The following is a 24,320-nucleotide window of genomic DNA, read 5'->3' as shown; positions in this document are numbered from 1 at the left end:
ATTCCCTCCCCTATTTCATTGTGTCCCTCCGCAGATATGCTTAATTCTCCTTGGCTCACTTTTTAATCCAGAGCCATTTCATTATTTACGCACACACGTACACACAAAGGGCTGTTTGCTTCCCCTTGTGCTTCCTCTCCTGGGGAAGGAAACAAAAGTTAATTGAAATAAATGAACTGGGGAGTGAATCAGAGTTGATTACATCTGCGAGGTAGGAAGTGATGTTGATTACAAGCGCAGAAGAGCGAGAGAATGTCGCTGCGGTTAATGAAGAGACAAGTTTGTCTGTTGCCGTTAGAGAAGACATCACAGCGCCTCTGATCCTCTCCAAAAAGACACTCGCCTCAGAACCCCAAAATTGCTTGCGCTCCCAAGACAATGAAAAGGTCTCCTTAAAAGAAAAGCCGTTTTTAATTCGCTCATCACTTTTTCACAATACAACTGTCAGGCATCGGATTAGTATTATCATTCATACTTTAGAATAACTGTACACTATGTAAAATTAGTAGCACAGACACTGTACACAGGAGGGTTCAGAGGTCAGGATGGGCAGGACTGAAGTCAGTATAGGAATAACAAGGATACTAGTGATAGATAGCAACAAGGACAATTCATCTGTCAATATTTAGCCATTTTGGGATTGTCCCATTAACAAACCCCTTGTTCCACTTTTAAATCTAACAACCAGGTTAACCTTTTTTTGGCTTTATTTATTTTTGCAAACTGTAAACAAAATGTAAATATATTGTGTAATTTATTTGGCATTGGCAGATCTGGCAGTTTGCTTAGTCCGCTTTTTTGTCTTGTTTTCCATGTACAAATATCGAACCAATCTTAAATCGAGATACTTGACAAGCAAAATGACATAAGAAGTCTTGTTTACTGAAAACTGATTATCGAATTTAAGCCAGTTTATGCTGAAAACAAGAAAAAATATCCGACAATCGGGTCAGAAAAATAAACTTAATTCTAACACTGCAGAAAATATTTTCTTACTCAATGTTTTTGTCTATAGGTTTCCAGTACAAATAGCTAAAAATATCGAAACATTCTTAAATCGAGATATATTTACTTGAGAAGCAAAATTATTTAAGATATTAGGTTGTTTTCTAAAGAAATAATCAAAATTAAGTGAGTTTTTGCATAAAAGAAGAACAAATATCTGCCAATGGGGTCAGGAAAAGAAACTTAATTCAAAAACTGCAAAATGTATTTTCTTACTCAATGTTTTTGTCTTGTTTTCCAGGACAAATGGCTAAAAATATCGAGAATAAAATATTGAGTTTTTACTTAAAAAAAGAACAAATATCTGCCAATGTGTCATAAAAATACATTTGAATCTAGTTATAAAAAAGCTTATTTTTCTGACCTCGTCGGCAGTTTTTATTTTCTTGTTTTATGCAAAAACTCACTTATTCTTGGATTATCTTTCTTCTCAAGTAAATGTATCTTGATTTAAGTATGTTTAGATATTGGTACTGGAAACCAAGACAACAATACTAAGTAATAAAATCTTTTATTTGCAGTGATGGGAAAGCATGATTATTATTTTTACCCCATTGGCCTTTTTTTCTTGTAAGAAAGTGAATTTTTCTGTACATTTTGTTGTATCTTGATTTTAGAATTTTTAAATATTTGTACTGGAAAACTAGATAAAATGCTGAGTAAGAAAATATTTTTTTTTTAGTGAATAATTAATATATATAATATATAAATAAAAATAATCACATTTTCTGTTGTGTGAAAATGTGTCCAAATCTACAAACAACCTTTTCAACAGACTCTCTTTTTTCCCAAATTGATTTTGAATTTTAATAATAAGGTCCTACATCTTTATCATTTGCCAGTATATTATATGCACATTGACCTCCCAGCTCTTTACACATCAGTAAAAACGCTCAAAGACAGTAAAGAGGCAATTGACGTTCAACTTCTAGATGATCATGTATTTTGCACCATATTGGCTGTATATTACAGCATTGTTCTTTTTGTTTTGTTTTAAGAGTGTTTATCTCCCTCCATTAGTATTAAGCACCACAGACGTCTTCCCTTTTCCTACCTCTGCCCCTGAGACAACAAATTATCATTACACATAGCAAAAAAAAAAAAAAAAAACTCTTTAGCACCACAGTGGGAAAACACAACAAACAAGACATCTCAACACTTATACACACAGCACACAATACTCTTGAGGTTGACCATCATAAATCCAGATATGAATGAGTTTACATCAAAAAAAGAAGCATCATTTAGTCAGTCTTCAGTGTAATGCTCATATGACGCCTCTCTCTCAACCCAACACAGTAATTCTCATTCATTACCACACACATATATGAAGCACTTGAGCAGTGTGGAGCAAAGGTTGATACGCTACCACCATGGAAACATGGATCACTGACAGGGAAACATACAAGGCTGCCCGCTAACAAGACAAGCAGCTTAAGTGAGCGGACTACTTTACATATTAATAAGCAGCTGGGCTCCATTTGAGTCATGCACATAAACTGCTTTGCGTTTTGAAAAGCTCGGGCCTTATTCAACATTGTTTATGTATGAGCGTACACTGATTAAAGATGAGTAACACTGCAAGTTTGATGTGACAGGGAATATTCGAGCGAGGAATTACAAACAGATCGGGGTGGTATTTTCTTGTCAAAACTAGTAAAGAGGTATAACTTCGCCTCAGTTGGCATCGCATTGCAGTCAAGGCAGGGAAATGGGTCTCAGAAATATTTACTCTTCAATGTCGAGGCAGATCCCTCAAGTGGCAAATTAATTTCGAATCATCGCTATCAAATGAGACAAACAAAAATGAGATCCGTGTCACAGGCTGTAAATTCAACATATATGCTTTGGGCTAAAACGCTCTGTGGCGCAGATGACAGACAAATGATGTATTGGGTTTTTTTTCAGCCGGAGCAGTTCTCGGAACTCTAGTGGGTCACGCCTCATAATTTAATCCACAGGTGAGTAGAGTGTAAAGATAGGCAGGAAACGAGATTTAAAAAAAAGACTTCCCTTTGATAAATGTGCTTAGTTCATCCTGGTTGGGGTCCTTGCGTTGCGTCCTTGGAACTGAGGGCTTTTGAAACCCATCAGATGCTCAAAAGTCATTTGAAAAACATGCCACAAAGCCACCGTTTGCATATTACGCAATAAATATCACTCCATTCTTTAGCTGGCAAGTCCTCCGCGTTAGCCGTTAAAACACACTGGTCCGACTTGGAATCCAAACTTCTGGTTGTTATTCCCAAAGTCTGATACTGCTACATCTATGAGCGGAAGGAGCTCTGATCGTGGAGAGTCAATCTGCAGCACGGTCCTCTCTTGACCCTTACGTGTCTGTGGGAAGAAAACGAAACGTTAGCTGAAAGAAGGCTCCTGGTTTTAAGCACATTCTCAAGTGTAGTTTTGCTCTGCAATGATTTGCTGAGTGTATCCCTGTGAGCTTCTGGATAATGCATTGGACTCCTGCTGAAAAGGCTTATTTGGGTGCTATTTTAGAATTAGCGTGTTCTGATTGTTTTTAGCTCCTCATTTTCTGCAGACGGAAGGCTAATTTGGTGATTCATTAAAACTCCAAAAAACTAAGTGTGGGTGTTTTTTTCTAAGGAAATGTTAGCCTAATACCTCCCATACAGACGAAATTACGGTTTACAAAACAAACACATGGTGACGGCATAACCCGGTTCATCAGAAAAGAGCTGTTTTAGATCAGTGCTTCATTTAAAATAACTGAAAATAACCACGGACACAGGTGTTTTGGCCCTTTTTCGATTTTTTTATCTTGATCAGTCGATTAGGACTGTGAATTTGAGCACAGATGCTTTTCATAAACTGTAGCTCATCAGCTGGGAAATATTTTAGCGTTTACTTTCACATGCCTCATTTCTCTTTAGAAATTGCACTATATTATACGTTCGAGGGGATTTATTCACCCAACTGTGGACAAACAGGTTGTCTGACAAACTAAAATACAGTTTATAACTAACCTACATATATTTCTACACTACAAACCACAAAATTAACAAACATTAGACCCGGCTGAATCGAACCAATGAGGGCAGTCGATCAGCGGGGAAGGTCTTTGCGCGTTACTGTCTTTCCTTTTACGCAACACAACAAGATTAAATGGAGCACTTTTTCCTCATATATATTCTATGCATCATTAAAAAATGAACGAATGTTTGATTATTCTTTTCAGCTCTTTAAGAATACTTTACCCGCTCAGATTTAGGAGACAATATCACTTAGAGGCCCTGCTCTCTCGCAGGTCTCCCGACGCAATCTCGCCAGGTCCGGTCATCAATCAGACGTAATATTGGTTATGCATCTAAGATTTGGCGTTATTCACATGTACACGATCAGAGACACTTTTGTATAACCCCCTTGGATGCCCCCTCAGAAGCTTAGTTCAATCGTTTACTTTAGTAAAGGTTTTTGGCCACCATTAAAAATGTCAGCAGATCAATTTACCACACTTATAATAGCTTTGGATTGGCCAAGCCCGTATACTTGTTTAAAGTAACATTAAATCAAAGATTAGAGGTGTTTAGACGTACCCAAATTTAGATTGATCAAACAGCATTCGCTATTACTAAACGGACTCTGTCTCTGCAACCAATTACACTTGAAATGATGCCAGATATTTTAGGCTTGCGGAAATAAATCCGACTTATTTCTCATATTTTAGAACTTCTTTTAGCTTTTCATTATGACTGGGAGAATAAGACCATCTTAGCAGGCGAACTGAGACACTTTAAATGAGACCAAACATATATAGTTACTAATTTTACACACATAACATTGCATATGTTTTCAGTGTATTTCTGGTGAGGAGGTGGGGGATGAAGGGAGAGATGGCGTGTGTGTGTGTGTGTGTGTGTGTCCGTGCGCGTGTGTGTGTGGGCTTGGTTTATTATGCATTGTGGGAACCGAATGTCCCCACAAGGATAGTAAAACCTGAGATCACCTCCATTGTGGGGACCAGCCAGCGGTCCCCATGAGGGGAATGGGTTAATAAACATACTAAATTATATATTTTTGAAAATGTAAAAATGCAGAATGTCTCCTGTGATGGTTGGGTTTAGGGATAGGGGCAGTGTAAGGGGATAGAATATACAGTTTGTACAGTATAAAAACCATTATGCCTATGGAATGTCCCCACAAGGATAGAAATGAAAGCTTGTGTGTGTGTGTGTGTGTGTGTGTGTGTGTGTGTGTTGCATATGCGAGATTCAGTTCAAGTGTTAATTCCCAAGAGAGCCTTTTGCTTCATCGAGGGGGCGCTCAGACGAACTGGCACCAGCCTTACATTATTATAATTGCATTATACACTAATAATCAACAGTTTGGGCTTGTGATAAATATAGTGCCTGCAAACTAATTAATCGCACATTTTTCTTTAATTAATAGCGATTAACTACACATAACATTACAGTTTTTAATATATATTTATATTGTAATCATTTTAAAGCCAGTATTATTTTAAATATTTGTTTAATGGCATCTTTTTTTAATAAAAGAAGGCCAGTATCATAGATACATATACTGCCCCCCCCCCCCCCCCCCCTTAATTTTAGCCATTAATTATAGCCATTCAGCATTTCAGTGTAATTGAAAGCTATACATTTTAATATTTATTAGGCTTTAGAAAATACAACAACTTTTAATTTAAGTGACCATAAAACAACCTTCACATAAACCCATTATAATAAATACCACATTGTGACCTTCAATATATCAGGGCTCAATTTGTTCTATTGGCCCAGTCAGACCGCTTCAGATTTGCCCTTACAAAATACACAATAGGTTATTGTTTTCGTTGTTTTTTACTTATGTAACCTTGTAAACAGTGCTTTAAGACTTCCAGGTAGGTCTAATAGGTAGGATATATACAGAAATGTAATACAATTATCAAACACTTCACAGTCTTCACTGCATGAAATATAAATTAAATATAGATTAATCCTTATTAAAGCGACAAAAGTTATTCGGTCTAGAGCAGTGAGGGATTTTCTATTTTTCTTTTGTTCTTTGATTATCGTTAATGACAACCAGCCGCTGTCACATTTGTAGGGTTGAAACTAATCAATGAAGTTGTAATTTTCTGATTGGTCAGTTTGAATGTCTCACTTTGGGTATAAGTCACATGGTCAAGGAAGGGATTAAAGGAGATTTAACTGTTGCTCTGGTCTCTTTTCTTCTCTCTAGTTTTAATTCGGTATTAACTTTGAAGTACTACCTATTGCATTACAACATCGTCATACTATAGCAACACTCTCCCAAATATTTAGCTTTGTGAGTGTATAATTAGCAGTAGGTGGTAATATAGAAGAAATGTGCAGTTTTCTACCATCTTGCTGATAACGTTTCTTTAGTCATTCGGCAATCCCCCAGCCTGAACCCTTGCAGGAAAACCACCCTCACACTTTAAGACATAAAGTGTCATGTGACAGGCACATAATGCGGATCGGACACATTTTCTCACAACTCTTTACATTCATTTAAGACTTCATTTAACTCATTTAAGACTGTGCTTGCGAGGATACGCAACATATGTTAACGCGTTAATTTTAAGAAACACAAATAAGAATAAAAAAAATTGTCCGGATTCTTTCATGAATTGAAAGTCCAAAAGAACAGCATTTATTTGGAATAAAAATCTTGTATAAAAGCAAGGATGCATTCATTTATTTTTTCTTTATAAAAATTAAGATAAAACCCTACTGACCCCAAACTTTTGAATGGTATCGTATATGTCCACATCATCAGAACTGCAGTGCTGCTCAATGTCATAAGTAAAAGCTTCTCGTGTGGGATAGTTTCATCAATAGAAATCCCCTCACCTGACAACCATCGTGCAGCGACGTGATAAAGGGCGATTTGGCTTGCGTCATCTCCTCGTCGTTGCTGCCGCGGAACCGCACGGCATGTTGATGGCTGTGACTCGTCGCGTCGTACCAGCCAATGGAGTTCTGGCAGCTGTAGGTGAAGGTCTGCGTAGCTGTGGCACTGAGGAGCTTCAGGAAGGTCAGTTGGACCACTGCCACTGGGTTTCCATCAGTGTCAATGTAAGAGAACTACAGAAGTGGGGAATCATGGGTAAGCAGCACTCAGCTTAATCAAAGGCAATTCTGTAGACACACTTATCGTGTGACATGCATACAAACTTGCACACCCATGATAGATGTTATTTCTAATGAAGGCAAGAGAGACTGACATCTGTCTGCCTAAATCTCTATAACAGGGTCAGATGTCACACCTTATGAATGAGCTGCAAGTGAAACAGGCCTGTTAGCTGTTAGTCTCAAGCATCATTTAATGAGTCGAGACGGATGGAGGTCGCTGGCGCGCACTCAAGAGAGTTTGGCCCGAGGCGTTTCAGATAGAGGCGCGTATAAGTTCCGTTATATCCTTTTTCTAGACCAGACATAACATTTATTTTGTATTTTCATCAAAGACACACATCCATTGAGTGATGTATCTCAGTTGATTGTTTGACAGTTTCGAAATTCTCTTTTAACATTGTTCGCCTTTAATTTGAGAAGCCTCCATAACACCTTGTCTATTTATTGCATTATTAGACAAGATAAACTTTTTGTTTATCGACAATAAAGAATGTGGAGGCAAAATGCTATATAAAAAGGTGTGTAGATCTAAACTTGGTGTGGCATACATGTTGACAGTCAGACAGTTAAAAGATGAGAGGAAAATATTTGATGAGAAAAGCACCTGTTTGCCCTTTCTGTACTGGCTGTACCAACTGCCCGCTTTTTCTTTGTTCCAGGCGGCCAGCTTCACCTGTATTGAGAGATGAGGAGACAGATCAGACGTGTTTTTCTTCAGAAGACTCCAGAAGGCCTGTTGAACTGAGACTGCAGGAAGACGTGTGTAGTGTACGTGAGTATGGTTCGAGAGTCACCGTTTCAAATCGTTTGTCAGGGTGCAGACAGGTCTCCCCATCCCTGGTGAAGTTGCAGAAAACCTTGATGGAGTCTCGATGACAGCCTTGGTTTGGGTCAATCCAATATTCACCTAAGAGGGGGTGGATTACAAGATCTCTTTAAATAGTTTTAAATACTCATTTGCTAGGAAGAAGAAAAGAGGGGTCAATTCAGTATACTGCCATGTTCACTGATTATTTGAAGTATTTGTATTTTTCAATTAAATGAACACACAAAGAGCACAAATCTAACTTTTTTATATGCAATGTAGAATCATTATAGATTTCACAATAATCAGTGCAATTTGCCAAGGTCTTGTGGTAAATTACAATTCCATTCCTGAAGTTGAACTGAAGTTGCATCAAAATGAAAATAAAGACATTCCTGTAGCCCAAACAGTAGAGCATGGTGCTAGCAACACCAAGGTCATTGGTTCGATTTCCGGAAAGTGCATGAACCGGTCACTTTGGATAAAAGCATCTACCAAATGCAACTAATTTTAACAAGAGTAAGGAATGTCATTTTGATATATCCAGATGTATGGTGTAGCATTTTAAAAAGCCGATTCAGGGTCATCAGTGGAGTGGAGTGATACTATGCAGTCCCAGTGAAGTATGTCAGACTGTGGTAGTCTGCTAATCTTCCACAACCCAAGCACTCAAAACTGGCCTGCAAGAATTGCACTGTGAAAATTCCATTCAGCTCAGGTTTTGAAATGTACCTTATTTGCATAATTCCTTTAGTGAACAGACAGCATGTGCAAATAAACCCAGATCAGCAGGCATTCTTAGTGAATTCCCTCCCTATGGATGTAATTAATTAACTACGGAGAAATGTGTAAAAAGTCTTCCTCACCATCTTTGTATTCTGGGTGACACAACATCAGCTCCTTGCATGTGCGGGCAGGACTCTCGAAGCTCCCGAGTGGTTTTCTCATGAGCTCCACCTCTGTTTTCATTGAGTTGAGTGAAGCGAACACCTCCTCCATGCCTTCTGGGTCATCCAGAGACTCGTCTGCCTGTAGGAAATCCTCCATGTTAAGCTGGACTACTTCCTCCTCCTCCTCAGTCTCTGCCCTGGCTCCGACTCCTTGTCGGTTTGAGTGTCTCCTTCGCTTTTTACGTCCCTCTCTGATTGGCAGAGGCTCGATCATGGTGGCTGGTGGGCCCTAGGGAAATAGAGTGATGGGAGACATGAGGAGACAGGATAAAAGACACAGACAGAAAAGTAAGGAGAAATCATGGTGGCTCACAGGTTGTCCAGGTGGGCCAGCATGTCCTGGATCTCCTCTTGCACCGATGGCTCCCTTTAGGGGGAGGGGGGGGAGAATAACAGAAACAGTTTAGTCAGGCATCCCTAAATTTGGCACCTTCCTCAAAGGCCACTGCCAACTTAGAGCTTCATATGGCGATCCGTTCAGAGGGATTATCCAAGTTGGAGCAGCAGGATACAACTGGCACTGCGAATGTATTTCACTCAGGTTTCATGACAGAAGCAAGAGCTCAGATCAGAACAAACAAATACCATATATACAGAGAGAGGGAGAGGCTAAAAAAATAAGATTGCAGTGAGAAAAATATATACTAACCTGGTCTCCTTTAGATCCTTTCTCACCTATTGAACCCTACCAGTGAGAAAGAAAGTGACAGTAATGAAAAAAGCAATATGATTTCACAAATCATCAGGTATCTTCAAAAGCAGTTCCACGCACAAATACATAAATAATAAGGGCTTATGAATACATATAGTGAGAAAAATGAATGCATCTGAAAAAGGCAACTTACAGACAACCCAGGAGGTCCAGGTGGCCCAGTTGGGCCAGTAGGGCCACCAACGCCCTATTATCAAGAGATCAAAATAATGTTTCCACTTAGACCATCATTAATTAATGCTATTCATGCTAACACTTGACAAACAATCTGAACACAAAATAAATATCAGTTCAAAATCCAATGCATCTTAACTTATAAGATACTGGCCATTCAAGTTAAAATTCAAAATCAGTTTTTATCGAACATTTCTCATGAAATAGTGAAATACTACTTTCTCAGGTTTCTTAGCAACTGCAGTTTCTGATTGGCTTGTTTGTGATGGAGAATTTTCGTGCATTATAATTGCCTACTCTACTTTATTTATACATAGACAACTAAGAAAACTGTATATACATACACTGTATAGGTAATACAGTTTATATATACATACACCGTCTCCTTTGGGGCCTTGTACTCCCTGATTTCCCGGCAGGCCTCGATCTCCTTTCTCTCCCATCTCTCCTGGAGGTCCAATCAGGCCAATCAGCCCACCATGACCCTAGACAGCACAAAGGACAGCAGAGCTATAATATACAACTTGTGCGCTGAGCCATTACAATTTCCACATGCCATAATTTTCCAAACACAAAGAATATTTCAGCATGACCACATTGCCGGGAAGTTATGCTTTGAGAGTTTTATGCTTGTCTTATCTGAGAGATGTAATTGTCGTTCAGTTGCATCCACAGCTCTCTTAGGCTGTATAGTTTACATCTTGCATAAAAAAGTGCACATCTAAGATGCAGTCAGGTATCACACCTTTATGATGCTCTCATACCTTATCTCCTTTAATGCCAGGATCTCCTTTCAGTCCTGGTAATCCCGATGGCCCCTATATAAAGTAAAGCCAGTCACAGAGTGCAATTTCATTGCGAGGCAGAGTTTACTGCAAGCCCAAAATCATTTGTCTTCTTTTCTTAGACCAGTATTTGATACAGTTGTAGATCAATATGGGAGAGAAAGAATTGGTGGAAACCCTACCATAGGTCCTGGGGGTCCTGTTTGCCCTGGGGGCCCGTTTAACCCTTGCTCCCCCTGGAGAAGAACCAGGCAGAGCGATACGTTCAAGATAGATTAAGCGGTCAGAGAGGTCAGTGATAAGCGTGGGTGAGTCACATGGTTAGATATCTGCTATCTATCTATCTATCTAAAAAAAAAAAGTGCTTAGACTCACAGCAGAGCCTGGAATCCCACGCAAACCCTCTGGACCAGAGTTTCCAGGGTGTCCCTGTGGTCCGACAGGCCCTGTCTTTCCTGTTGGTCCCTCTGCACCAGCAGAACCCTGACGAAGATAGCAATGTAAAACATGTATATGCTACATATGAGATTTTAAATGAAGGTTTATTATAAAAGACTTACCTTTGCCCCTTTTTTTCCCTGTTTCCCTTCTTTTCCCTCAGGACCTACATGTCCCTGTGTGGAAGGAGACTAGTGATTAGATAACACAGTATGGAAATCATACTGTACACAATTCACAGTGGCCAAACCCACCCTCCGTCCTGGTGGCCCTGGAGGGCCAGGCTCTCCTGAGGCTCCTTGGGGTCCCTGTTAAAAACAAATAATATTTATTTCAATCATTTTCACAAATGTATAATTTCATCAACATCACAAATTGCTTGAATACTCTACTTACAGCTTTACCAGGATCGCCATTATCCCCTTTAGCTCCTGGTCCACCATCAATACCCTATAACCAACAATTATTCAAATCACCATGTGTATTCACCATCAAAATGTGTCAGTCATGAAGCTTGAATTGATCCAGGTGTGTTCCACTTACATTAGCACCTGGCTCTCCAGAAGGTCCAGAGTCTCCAGGAAATCCAAGGGGACCCTATTGAGGGAAATGGATGATGTCAGAGTAAAATCTTCCTGACATTTTTAACTATGGGAGTAGTTACTCACTGGGTTTCCTTTGGGTCCATCTGATCCAGGTGTGCCTCTAAATCCCGGGGGCCCTGCAGCCCCAGAGGGGCCGGTATCACCCTTCTCACCCAGGTCACCTTTTTCTCCCTTGACATATAAGCAACAGGGAAGTTAGTGATACATGGGCGATGAAAGACTAATGAGAAAAAGAGGTAACATGAGGAAATTACTTACAGAGGGGCCAGTTTCACCCACATTTCCTGGATTCCCTGCTTCTCCATCCTCACCCTAGACAGAGCACAAAAGAGACAAACAAAGAGAATAAAGCAAAAAGAAAGTGATCATCCATCATACTTAGGCTTACATGTTTACGTAGTTACAGAGGCAGCACCCTCCAACAAATAAATACAACCTCCCCCATAAATCAGAAAAACACTTGTACATAAACACAGTAAGAGAGGTCTACCTTTTCTCCCACCACTCCTGGCTGGCCCACTCCGCCCGGCATGCCCTGAGGACCCTTGCCACACAGAACAAAACTGAGTCAGTTTCATACATAATGCATGCAAGAATGTCTCCTCTACTTGCAGACTGTTGACATTACAGTGATGAGATTACAGACTACCGAACACAGTCTCTGTGTATATGTAATCACATTTTATTAAGCTAAAACGCCATATTGTTCAGCTTCCTCCTGGCTAAGGCGTTTATGGCTGCAGTGGCTGAGTATGAATGTCTCAGATGAGTCTAAACTAAAGTGGCTGCCCTGGTCTCTGGAGTCTCTCTGCTGAGTGCCTTTAAGTGAGGTGAACACATGAAGCCAAATGGATGACCAGCACATGTATACTGACCACTTTCTTCATCTCTTATCCTGACTACCTGTGCATGTTCATATGATGGGAACAATCAGCCCCGTTGAACATCTCCTCTCATCTCCAGCTCTGAGAGAGTGCTGGCGTATGGGTCACTGCCGCGTCTCTCACTTTTCAATTATTAACACATGGGAGATGTTCAAAGGCGGCCATTAATAGAGGTAAATATAACTCTCTCTCAGGGATGATAGTCTAATATTCCTTAATCATTCATAGAGAAGTAAATATAACTCTTGCAGAAGGATCATATCCCACTTCTTGTTAATAATTTAACACTCAAAATCAGCAGAGGGTGGGCAGAAAGAGATATGGGGAGGATGAAAGGCTGAGGCAAGAGAAATGAGGTGTCGTATGTGACCCCATAACAGCCTAGGGGGTTTCATCTACGGCACGGCAGAGTGTTGATACAGAGGACGGATTCTTTGGAGTCGTGAAGCAAAGCCTCCTCATTATGTCTCAGCAGTACTGAGGTGTTTAACTACAAAACAACCCCTAATCAGTGCTGATATACTGCCCTGCACTTGAACCCTTCAGCACAGCAGGCTGATAGGCAGGAAGGGAAAACACAAAGACACTTACCTCTCCCCCAATGGCTCCCTGGGGGCCACGCGGACCATGTTGTCCTGGAGGGCCCTGATGAAAAGCAGAATGATTAAGCATGTTCTACACATCATTAGCTATGTACTCTCTCTTCTTCTCTTTTTCTCCAATCAGCACCTTTCTCTGTGTCAGATAGGTGTGTTTTTTTGTACATCTATGACATGGTGGTGACAGGCTATTACGGGCGGGCTGATTTCCTCTCTGTGTGCTGTGTCTGGATTTTAATAAGGACCATCTTACTTCTCCATTCTCTGGTTACACTGCATGAATTTTCAACTCCTGAAGCATACCTCTTAGTGCTGCAAAGGGCGGAACACGAGCCATTAATCAAACTGGCCAAAACCCATTGCTAGTGCGCCGCACGCAGTCTCCACCGAGAGACATTAGTGCTTCGCGAGGCATCCAGCTGGATAGGCTGCAGCGAGCATCAACACCAAGGCTGAGTGTGTAGTCTCAAAAATATACAACACCCCACACTCGAGAATCCATCACAGAGGCTTAACACAAACCGGTACAGAGAAAACGGGAAATTCGGTGGCTATGCTTTAGGGCCTGGAAATCCCATGATCCACGGCATTCGCTCATGGATGAGACGGTCCCAGTGAGGTCTTGTGGCTTTGTTTTTGCTCAGTTTTGATGCACTTCATCTAATCGTGCAAGTGTGTGGAACCGTTGAGAATCTTGTTTTGCATTCCTTCATGGTTGACGGAGCTGCGAGAAGACTGTCACAAAGGAGCGCGCTCATTAGACAGCCCAGGCTCACGGTAATCTGATTAGCAGCTGTCATGCTGCCTTCCACTTCAGAACCAGCATCACTCTCTCTCTTCTGTCACTCTCGGCGCATACGGCCCTGACACTTATACACTCACACGCATGAAATATGCCCCAGTCTCACATGGTTTCTTTAACAGTTTCCTCATCTTTCAGTGTTATACAGACTCCCATCTTACACACACACACACAAAATGCTGTACAGGTTTGAAACGATGGACTGACTAGTGTGATACGTGAGTGAATGATTATTTTTTCATGAATAAGTTTGTACCACAAATTATGTTTTTACATTTCATGTTTATGTAAGTAAATGTGTAAATGGAAGTTGTGCTTGCCTGGCATGCTAGGGTGTTATGTGTGGTTACCAAGCCATTTCCAATTGATATACTGTATATCTTTATGCAATATTGCTTCCTAGATTTAAGGGATTTTTTAGGGATGATCCATTTTCTCATCCGCCAGGTGAAAATGTGATTGCTTAGAACAGTGGTTTCCAAACCTGATCTTGGAGCCTCCCCAACAGTGCACATTAAGTCCCCTATTCAAACACCTGATTCAGATCATCAGCAGGATGTGTCAGACAAAGTAGATATTAAAATAGTGCATTGTTGGGGGACCCCTGGAACAGGTTTGGAAACCACTGTCTCAGCATGGTAACAGCACAGTGTCTTTGACAAGCGTTATTTTTTTTTAGGTATCATTCAGGTTTGGGACAACTTGCGTGCAGATAATTGAAAATGAAGGGACTTGTTTCCTTTAGAAAACTCTTTTCAGTTGGAGAATGTTTTCGAAATTATATTTATACATTTCAGTTTCTGAATTTGAACTGCAATTTGAGAAGTAGAATTAAAATTAATTGCAAAAATATATCAAATTAACTGCAGAAGTGTCTTACAAAAAGGCTTACAGTTTGGTTTTAATAGGCCTTACACACAGACCGGCTAACAAATGTTTAGATATATAGAAATGTGTACTTAACTTATATATATACTTCTTTATATTTAACAATTTTATGGACTAGGTTGGAAGAACACATCAACCCAGACTACAACCGGCTCAAATTCCAATTCAACTTCCTGTGGAGTATGCCAAATTATATTCAAATTCCAAATCATTAACCGATAGGTAAGCTATTCTTCAATTTTGCCCAAACCTCCTGCTTGCATTGTGTAGCATTTATTGGTATAAAGAAGACTAAAAAAAAATATTCTAGTGCCAAAGCATTCATATAAGGGTTAATGATATGCAAATCTTACCATAGATCCAACATGGCCACTTTCTCCCTTCTCTCCAGGGGGTCCTGGCATTCCCTAAATGAACAGATTCAGATTTAGAGCTGTACCGTGTCAGAATTAAGGTGGATTAACCCCCTCAATGTACTGTGAAAACTATGTCCCATCTGGATGAAGATGAACTAAGATTTTGCAAACACAGTGCATTCATGCATGCAGTCAATAGATAAGGACATCTGGAACTGACAGAATGCTCAATATGACATGCAACAACTCAGGGATGCAGGTTTAAAATGGCAGTCTCGTTACAAAAGTATCCAGCAAATCACGCAACCCTCTGTTATTGTTTTCTCATAGACCCAACTTTGATTTTGTTTGTTTTGTTTAACTTTTAGAGTCACAGTCTGGAAAAACAAATGTCAGTGGCATATTCTGTACCTGCAACCCTGTTGGTCCAGTCGTCCCTTTAAAACCACGTGGACCTTCATCTCCTTTTGGGCCGTACATTCCTTGCTGTCCCCGGGGCCCTGGCTCTCCATCCAGACCCTTAAAGAGACATCAGTGCTGTACTGTAAACACACACAGAATTCCAAGCAGTCTTTCACACATTGGGTCACACACACCACATTTATTACATACTGGTGAACCTGGCTGTCCAGCAGGTCCTTGGCTCCCGGGCGGCCCTGGGGGACCCTGTGAGATAAGATACAGAGATACAGTGTTACGAACCTCTAATGAAAGTTCATGTAATATTCATTGCTTATGACAAAATAAGGATAGATACTCACCCCTTCTCCTTTGTCTCCTTTGCTGCCTTTCTGCCCTGGTCCTCCTGTCTCCCCCTGAAAAACATACTCATGCCCATTAAATAACAACCAGTATGACATGCATGACATGCGCAACTGCTGAAAAGGTATTCAAAGCTGTACCTTATCTCCATCTTCTCCTGGTGGACCAGGTGACCCTGCAGGACCAGGTAATCCCACAGGCCCTTGTTCTCCATCTCTACCAGCAGGGCCAATTGGACCTTTCTCACCCTGAAGAGGAACAGAGGTAATTGGTAATTACTCTTGAAGCTAGCATTAAATCTTCTCATTTTACAGAATACAACATCCTGCTGACTCTCACCGGCTCGCCCTTCTCTCCCATTGGCCCAGCGGGACCGACACCTCCTGTACGACCAGGCTGACCAATGGCACCTGCAGCTCCAGAAGGTCCTCTCTCTCCTGTGGCACCCTGTGCAGACAGAGAAATGCAACATTTTAGTTAGGTGAACTATAATAAGGAAAATCAAGAGGAGGAGAATGGTGTATGCCAATTGGAAATCACTTACAATTGGTCCTGCGACACCAGGGGGTCCTTCTCCACCCTTCAGACCAGCAGTACCCTAATAAACCATGAATGCAAGAAAGGGAAGCTGAGAATCCACATGTCAAAAAATCATACAGCAACTGCTATCTGCGTATTTGTTCAAAGCCTGCTTTCATACTGGAACAGTTGTCAGTTATGTAAAGGCAGCAGCCATCACAGTGGGGATTCTGAGAAGATATTCGCTCAGATGCGCTGAGGTACGTTACCGGAGTGCCAGGTAAGCCTCTTTCTCCTCTGAATCCATGACGACCAGCAGGACCACTCTTCCCGGGCAGCCCTGCGGGGCCTGGATCTCCCTGGAGAACAGAGAACACAGAAAGATGGATCTGTGTTTCCACAACTCTCTCACTCATTAGGAGTCATCCATCATTCTTTATAGGCACAGAGTCATGCTGGGAGCTCTATTCATATTGAATGAGCAGAAACATATGGAGTGTAATGAGCAATGTAACTTATAACTAGATGAATGTGTTTGGTGTGTTTCATGATGATGATTCTAATGCTGATATCTGACCTTGGTTCCCTCTTTGCCTGCAGCTCCTGGCAGACCTTGCTCTCCAGGGGGTCCTGGGGCACCTGGGTGTCCCCTGTCACCAGTGGGGCCAGTCTCCCCAGTGTTTCCCTGGAATAAGAGATAAGTGAGACAGCTTTATTGGATCAGATCAAACATTCATAAATGTTGAATAGTTTCATGGAACTGAGAAAAAAAAGACCTTGTCATACACTCTGTGCAATGCAGCGCCAGGCAAGAGTTTTTTGCTAGTTTCAGCCCGACGCAGTTATCATTTTCACGTCCTGTGCCGCGTTGTTTAAATAGCAAATGCATTTGCACCCGAGTGAAAACGAGGGGTGTTCAGGCGCATTGTTGGTGCGTTGTTATTTTGAGGCAACTGACATAGACTGCATCATTAAAAAAAAAAAGATTAAATAAGCATGTTAATGTGTGCGTATAGGCGCGTACACTTTTTCTCGCCAATGGTCTGCTCGCACGCTTTAACCTCACGCATGAGCAGATATGTTTCCTCGCTAGAGAAGCATTACGTTTTTTTGCTTGCATATTTCGCCATGTAAATAGCGAATCCGCCATGGCGCGAGCGCAACTGGCTTTTAAAGGAAATGGGAGATGAGACTCTGATTAGTTCATTGCACATTACGCCTAAAACACACCCATTACTTATTAAGAGAATAGTGTCAATTGTTTTAGACCATGCACCGGGCGCGCCGACCATTTTTCCCGTCGTTAAACTAACAAAAGTGGATTTGGACACGCCCTAAGTGCACTTGCGCCGTACGCTTTAGACCTTGTGCTTAGATCGTTAAAATAGGGCCCCAAGCCAATATGATCAACTCACCTGTGGTCCAACCACTCCAGCAGGCCCGGAAGGACCCGTCTTTCCTTGAAATCCCTGTATGAAAAAAATATTATGTGAACATTCAAAAAAACTATTTCAGAAGCAAAACCGGCTGATCTTAGCCTGCAAAATTGCTTTTCCTATTGTTTATTTTTTTTAAAGTAATTACTAATCAGTGTATCTAGTTATGGGAATTCATATAGAAATGTAAGGTTAATCAGGCCCTACACTTGCACTGTGATGCCGCATAGACTGTAGTAGTTTGCAGTAGAGTCTGCACTAGCTCGGCATTAAGAGCACATAGTGGCTCTTACGAGCACTTGAGTCATTAAATAACAAAGGGGACACACTGTGGTCTCAGGGACTTTGCTAAAGTCCACAAGACCCATAAAGTGTCTTATTTTGTCATTTAGGGATTCAGAAGGGTGCTCACAAGTCACATCAAATGCGCCCTTTGGGACATGACCGTGGTTATCTTTCTTTGAAATGATTCTTTTTAAAATATAAACTGACTCACTGGCTCTCCTCGTTGACCTGGGTGACCTGGCAACCCGTCCTTTCCCGCAGGGCCCTGGAAAGAAAGAACAAAAAAATGTAAGAGATATTCTTTCATTCTCTCAAAGAGTTTTCTTTCTTTACTGGTCACATACATTTGGTCCCTTTGGCCCGGCCTCTCCATTGCGTCCTTGTGGTCCTTGAGGGCCCTAAAGCAGAGCGGAAGAAGCACTAGTATTCATTTATCTCCAGCAATGAAAAGAAATGTGAAATCTCACATTAGTCTGGTAGATTGACCGTGTAATATGAGGAGAATTGTAATAGATAACATACTCTCTCTCCTGTGGCACCCTGTTGGCCATCATGACCAGCGGAGCCCTGAGCATAAGACAAAGAAAGAGACATCATCTTTTTAAAAAGGGCTTCTATAGGATCATTATCTGTAAGAGGATGGATTTCTTACCTTGGCTCCTGGCTTCCCTGTCGGTCCTCTTGCTCCTCTTCCCCCACGTGCACCCTGCAAACAATAGGAACCAAACACGCAAATATGTGTATAAAGAATGCATGATTAAAATGATTGTTCAATCAATTATCATTGGCTGTTTCCTCGTTAATTCCTGCATGTGCTGAGGTGTCACATTTCATTAGCATGCTAAAGACTTACATCTGGACCTCTTTCGCCATCGGCACCGGCCTGTCCAGCAGGTCCCTGTAAAAAAGATTTATTTTAAAAAAGAGCACACACACATTAATGCAGCAGGGTGTGTGTTATCTCTCGGACAGTGTACAGTGAGGCCTCTCACCCTCTTTCCTTTCTCTCCTTCCACCCCGGCTGTTCCAAGAAAGCCCACTGATCCCTGTGGACCAATACGAAGGTTAATCAATTACCACATTCCATTCATTAATCAATCTCTACATTTAATTAACCACAAATTAACCTCTGAAGTCCAATTACCATAAATAAGCCAAATAATAATTGTAGCTTCAGATAAGCTATTAATAAAACACCCTCTAAATGGCCATTAATCATCCTCAGTAAAAAGGTAATATGGAAATATTAATATACCATGACTGAGACCTGCGGCTTTCAGAATTCAGTGTAAAAATCAGGTTATTGTAATTTCAATGATGATGCTTTACCTTGGACCCCTGCCTGCCGGGATATCCAGGCAATCCTGGAACTCCAAGTTTGCCCTGCACATGGAGTGAGGAGTCAGAAAATTAAAGACAATTATCAGAATATACACAATGCCCAATAGACTGCTGGTATAGAAGCAGCAATGACCTTTTCTCCAGCAATGCCCGCAGGTCCAGACTCTCCCAGGGGTCCTGACTGACCCTTCGGCCCCTCTGGTCCGTCTTCGCCACGATTTCCAGAACCCCCATTATCACCCTAAGCATGCACACAGACAAAGTTACTATTAAATCTACAAATAAAATCTATATCATGCCATCTATAAAAGTACATTGTTTACATTTTCTAAACAAGCTGTGAGTGGTCAAAACTCCACTGTTCTAGTTTCTATGCATTTGCTAAGGTGTTTTAAGGTGTTGATAAGGTTGCTGTGTGGTTGTTATAGTGTTTTGAGTGGTTAAAAGGTCTTTGCTTTTTAGCCCAAGTTAATACAGTCCAATTGTGTCTATGATATTCTATCCCTGGATATGGCTTGGGACACTACCTCAATTGGTTTTGTCTTTGGTTTTTGGAATAAATTGTGCGTTTGATGGCTTTAAAAATGAATAAAATAACTTTACTCAAGCTGCATGGTATTAAGTGTAATTTGCGCCCTTAGCAGAAATGTGTCGGACAACTTACACATTGCATTCTAATACTAGGGGGTGGGTGGTCGGTTAAAAAATAATAATAATTATGTTTGTCTTGGCAAGCACCACTAATTATGGCCTATTCAGACTGAATGGAAAGACTCACTCTGTCTCCTTTAATGCCCATTTCACCCTTGGCCCCTGGGAAACCATCTTCACCCTGTAGCGGACAAAAGGAATTCAATTAGACCGAACTACCTTCAAACTGCTCCACACACATGAAAACATTGACATACTCAGGAAGGCGGCAGAGAAAATCATGCATCAAGTGAAGCCACTATCAGTAAACACTGTGCCTTATCTCCACACTGATAACTGAACTTGTTGTCTTCTTTTCCCTTGGCTTTGTTATGAAAAAACAAGCAGATTTTTTTCTCTGTCTTACCTTCTCCCCCTTGCTACCCTTCAGACCCCTCACCCCATCTGCGCCCTGTTAAAAAAAAGGACAAAATGTATCAGTGTGTGCCGCAGGGATCTCTGCACAATCTCCAAGCCTCAGATAGGAAACGTTCACCTGAAAGACAGAATCTCAGAAATGATGTCTTGACATCAGTATATCAGCACTGACTGTTTAAAGTAATAAAATTCTCAGCTTGCAAAATGCTCGAGGTAAGACATACCGCTACAAATATAAACTCCGTTGTGACAGAACATAGATGCAGACGATAATAATCTGGATGACACCATCAAAATAGATTTATGCACTAGCAGGATAAACCCGTTATTTATTCTTTGACCACATGCTGAGGGCATCACGCACTTCCACACAAACAAGCCCAGACAGGTTTCGTTTTCCTCCTTGTTGCGTTTTCGACTGTCCATCACGAGTGCTTTGCACTGTCAAGGGTTTTCCGGAGAGAATTAAACTGATCTACCTGAGCCAGTTGTCTGCCATTCACCCAAAGTCGGACTGTCAATCAAAAGTCCGCCATCCTAGACCAAATGTCTTTGAGCGTCTTTGCACCCAACCGAACAACCTGCAATCTCAAAACTGCTCACCTTCACTCCACGGGGCCCGGGATATCCGATCGGCCCTTGTGCTCCTGATAAACCCTGAATAGAAGAAGAGACAGTATGTCAGTATAGTGTTCAGGCACTAACAATACCCTGTCATTAATCTACGATTGAACTATTGTAGCGCTTGTGTGCTGACGACAAACTCTAGAATGAATCCTCATTGCTAAAGTTGTAGCGAGAGGGTTCGTGGTGAAAATGAAACAATGAGCGCACAATGAGGATGGCTTGACTCCTTTTACTGCAATAGCGCACACATAAAAGAACGCTGTGATGTGACCGGTGATAATTTAGCTACTGCAGCTGGAGCGCCTGTGACAAAAGGCTTCAGACAGTGGGGGCCGAGAACTGGGCAGCGTTTTTTGTGCGGTGCCGCATTTAGACTCTTGGCTCTTTCCGTTTCCTCTTCAAATTGTCACCGCTTATTCAGGTCAGTGGAGCAGCAGTGTGTGTGTGTGATTGTAACCCACCTGGTGTCCCTTCTCCCCAGGGGGACCCTCTCTTCCAGGATGACCCTGCGATTTGAACAAGATAACCAGGTGTTAGCATGACAGCAGGCTGATTAGGGGACATCCTGTTTCTGTGAGAGAGCTAATGAGCCAACACAAAAGGCCAGGCCTGGACTAAGGACTCTGCATCATCGCTTTTTCAGCATGAAAATTATGCTGTGAAGATTTATTGAGAATGTTTGTGGTAGAGGGTGAAGTTTGGGAATATGTACATGACCGTATGCACCATAGCGCCCCCTGCTTGCTGGTAGGAATATATATACATATTTATTTTTATTTATAATCAAATGATTCAGTCGTATGATGGTTTTGGAGAACAGTACTTACTGGGGGACCATCAATCCCAGGAAGGCCCTGCATTCCAGCTTTGCCCTCAGGGCCCTGTTTAAAACACACACACACACACACACACACAATCAATATTGAATCCTCTGATCCAAACCACAAACCAAAACCTCTTTTATACCCAGCATGCTCAGCTTGTTAACTGCAATCAATATTCATAATGTGCTTAGGCACATTTGAGAGAAGATGCACCGTATGTGTGCACGATGTGTATGCGAAGTTTGGCTATTGATTATCTGTCTAGCTTCATATGGAAATCTGAATAAAAGCGCAAACACACACACACACAAAGATGCTCACTCATCCACACGCAGGGTCAAAGGGCAGTGCTTTAAAACTGAAATAATGCAAGACTTGGAGTTTACCTTCTCTCCTGGCAGACCTATAGGCCCCTGGGAACCAGGGAAGCCCTGAAAAAGAAGATTTTGTAAAAAAAATATTTTTGTTCAAAAGCAAAAGTGTGGGTTTTGTTCAAACCATATTTGGCTTCATTAGGCAGCACTGGAGTGAAGATGGATGTGTACCTGTATGCCTGGGTTTCCCTGTTGACCTAAAGGTCCAGGTTCGCCAGAGGGTCCCTGCAAAATGGGGGATTATTATAAAATAATCATTATTTTGTAAAGTTAGAACTTTACAATGATGCATTTAAGTCCTCCAGGGAAGTTCCTACTAAGTTTGCAAAACTAATCATGACTATTATGGTTAATATTGTCAAGATTGATTATTTCATGTTGGCCTAAATTTTCACTTTTTCACTTTCTGAAAAAGATTTGTAGCGCTAGTACCACAAAATCAAGGGCAAAGTATGTGCATTATTGGAGCTTTAACTATGTGTTTTATCACTATCTGGCTGCCACAGAGAATGATGGGAAATATAGTTTTGTTGTGCAAAGCTGTCGCCTCATAAACTGGCTAAATGAGTCGTATTTTCTGCCAGGCTTTATAGCCGATTTTAATTAACAGAACACAAAGTGCATACAAACTAAAATGAACAGTCAACATCCACAATGAAAATGTAAAGGAATAACTTGAGCTCTATGAAGGGTATCTGTGGCATGCTGTTGATTACCCCAGTTTGTAACCAATATCAATTAGCTTTTCTTATAATTCTTTAATGAACACGCCCCCAACTCTGAAAAAATCAGGGCTTTAAAAAAAATCCCATCTTCCCACCGGTAATTAAAACATTGTGGTGCAATTCATGTGCAATCATCTAGTAAATTCTATCATTCCAACATGACTTGAAGGCAGTATATGTCAGACGAATAGATGAAGGCTTGAGGTAACCTTGCTCTACAGTTCTCAAGGGCTCTGTTACCCTGTCTGCCAGTGCAACAGACCCTCCCCGGGTTATTTCACAATTGGTTTTATCTGACAACATCTGACATGTTGTTTCGGAGAACCGCACTAAACCTCCTGCTGCTCTTTTCTGGAATTTATTCATCTGCAGACATTGTGTAGTACATGCATAGAAAACTTCATAGCAGACCCACCAAGTTGCCCTTTGCCCCTTGAACACCATCGACGCCTTGAATTCCCTAAAAGTAAAACACAATGTTATGCTTCACAATCTTAAAAATACCACAGCGCCTCTATCCATGTTCTGCATGCAAAGTAGCCATTATGTAACTCTGATGGATAGTAGTTGTCGTACCTGCTGCCCATTTGGACCAGGTGGCCCTCTTGGCCCCACAAGTCCTCTTAGCCCCTGTAAAGAAAAACAATCAGAAACTCATCAGAAACTCCCATTAGCATCACCAAGGTTAAGTGCTGTAATGATCGAAGAGTTTCACTACAGATTAGTGTTGGTATATGCACAAGGCTGCTTCTGTACATCTGTTGAAGTTTGATGTGTATATATGCGTGTATAGATCCTCTTGCCTCTAGTATGTGCGTGTCTGTGTGTGTATGGCTGGCGTGTGTGTTTTGTTTTTGTCAGTCTTGGTCTTTGTACACCGGCCAAGCCACCTGTTCCAGAGCCACATCTGTGATCTCCAGGGAGGTGATTGATATGGAAATATAATCATGCAGGCCAGGATTTCATCTCTTCCCTTCACCAATCTCCCAGCTCATCTATCTCCATCCCCACATTTATCTCCACAGCATCTCTCTCTGTACCGAGCTGTAATAGTGCTCAAGTCCCTTACTGCCCTGGGTGATCCATTTAAACAGCCGGCGCCCCAGTGGATCACAGCTCACCTGCCGAGACTTAAATGGTGCTTGAGCCACCGTTAATCAGACTGAGCCAAGCAGGGACACGGAGCTGCCCACTGGATGTCAGAGGCGTTGTATGTGTTTACTGTATGTGC

General features: G+C 41.4%; 1 protein-coding gene across 3 annotated transcripts in view; it reads right to left on the bottom strand.

Moving 5' to 3' along the window:
- Window positions 1-1,806: 1,806 nt before the first annotated feature.
- Window positions 1,807-24,320, bottom strand: part of col5a3a (collagen, type V, alpha 3a) — a 57,654-nt gene continuing 35,140 nt past the window's right edge. For all 3 annotated transcript variants that reach the window (XM_079632567.1, XM_079632566.1, XM_079632568.1), the window contains 47 exons: window positions 23,666-23,719; window positions 23,505-23,549; window positions 22,536-22,589; window positions 22,377-22,421; window positions 21,994-22,047; window positions 21,628-21,672; window positions 21,143-21,196; window positions 20,529-20,573; window positions 20,250-20,303; window positions 19,605-19,712; window positions 19,460-19,513; window positions 19,123-19,176; window positions 18,984-19,028; window positions 18,783-18,836; window positions 18,653-18,697; window positions 18,475-18,528; window positions 18,342-18,395; window positions 17,825-17,878; window positions 16,987-17,094; window positions 16,679-16,768; window positions 16,435-16,488; window positions 16,230-16,337; window positions 16,031-16,138; window positions 15,890-15,943; window positions 15,741-15,794; window positions 15,540-15,647; window positions 15,126-15,179; window positions 13,075-13,128; window positions 12,090-12,143; window positions 11,858-11,911; window positions 11,663-11,770; window positions 11,538-11,591; window positions 11,391-11,444; window positions 11,249-11,302; window positions 11,117-11,170; window positions 10,932-11,039; window positions 10,739-10,792; window positions 10,536-10,589; window positions 10,149-10,256; window positions 9,731-9,784; window positions 9,535-9,570; window positions 9,199-9,252; window positions 8,802-9,114; window positions 7,925-8,037; window positions 7,735-7,803; window positions 6,849-7,082; window positions 1,807-3,342 (listed from right to left, as the gene is read on the bottom strand). In XM_079632567.1, coding sequence (XP_079488693.1) covers window positions 3,196-3,342; window positions 6,849-7,082; window positions 7,735-7,803; window positions 7,925-8,037; window positions 8,802-9,114; window positions 9,199-9,252; window positions 9,535-9,570; window positions 9,731-9,784; window positions 10,149-10,256; window positions 10,536-10,589; window positions 10,739-10,792; window positions 10,932-11,039; window positions 11,117-11,170; window positions 11,249-11,302; window positions 11,391-11,444; window positions 11,538-11,591; window positions 11,663-11,770; window positions 11,858-11,911; window positions 12,090-12,143; window positions 13,075-13,128; window positions 15,126-15,179; window positions 15,540-15,647; window positions 15,741-15,794; window positions 15,890-15,943; window positions 16,031-16,138; window positions 16,230-16,337; window positions 16,435-16,488; window positions 16,679-16,768; window positions 16,987-17,094; window positions 17,825-17,878; window positions 18,342-18,395; window positions 18,475-18,528; window positions 18,653-18,697; window positions 18,783-18,836; window positions 18,984-19,028; window positions 19,123-19,176; window positions 19,460-19,513; window positions 19,605-19,712; window positions 20,250-20,303; window positions 20,529-20,573; window positions 21,143-21,196; window positions 21,628-21,672; window positions 21,994-22,047; window positions 22,377-22,421; window positions 22,536-22,589; window positions 23,505-23,549; window positions 23,666-23,719 — 3,540 coding nt within the window. In that variant the 3' untranslated portion in view covers window positions 1,807-3,195. The remainder of the gene's footprint in view (window positions 3,343-6,848; window positions 7,083-7,734; window positions 7,804-7,924; window positions 8,038-8,801; window positions 9,115-9,198; window positions 9,253-9,534; window positions 9,571-9,730; window positions 9,785-10,148; window positions 10,257-10,535; window positions 10,590-10,738; window positions 10,793-10,931; window positions 11,040-11,116; window positions 11,171-11,248; window positions 11,303-11,390; window positions 11,445-11,537; window positions 11,592-11,662; window positions 11,771-11,857; window positions 11,912-12,089; window positions 12,144-13,074; window positions 13,129-15,125; window positions 15,180-15,539; window positions 15,648-15,740; window positions 15,795-15,889; window positions 15,944-16,030; window positions 16,139-16,229; window positions 16,338-16,434; window positions 16,489-16,678; window positions 16,769-16,986; window positions 17,095-17,824; window positions 17,879-18,341; window positions 18,396-18,474; window positions 18,529-18,652; window positions 18,698-18,782; window positions 18,837-18,983; window positions 19,029-19,122; window positions 19,177-19,459; window positions 19,514-19,604; window positions 19,713-20,249; window positions 20,304-20,528; window positions 20,574-21,142; window positions 21,197-21,627; window positions 21,673-21,993; window positions 22,048-22,376; window positions 22,422-22,535; window positions 22,590-23,504; window positions 23,550-23,665; window positions 23,720-24,320) is intronic.

Source organism: Phoxinus phoxinus, assembly GCF_949152265.1.
Source record: "Phoxinus phoxinus genome assembly, chromosome: 1".
Taxonomy (NCBI): domain Eukaryota; kingdom Metazoa; phylum Chordata; class Actinopteri; order Cypriniformes; family Leuciscidae; genus Phoxinus; species Phoxinus phoxinus.
This window is presented reverse-complemented; position numbering and strand designations above follow the sequence as displayed.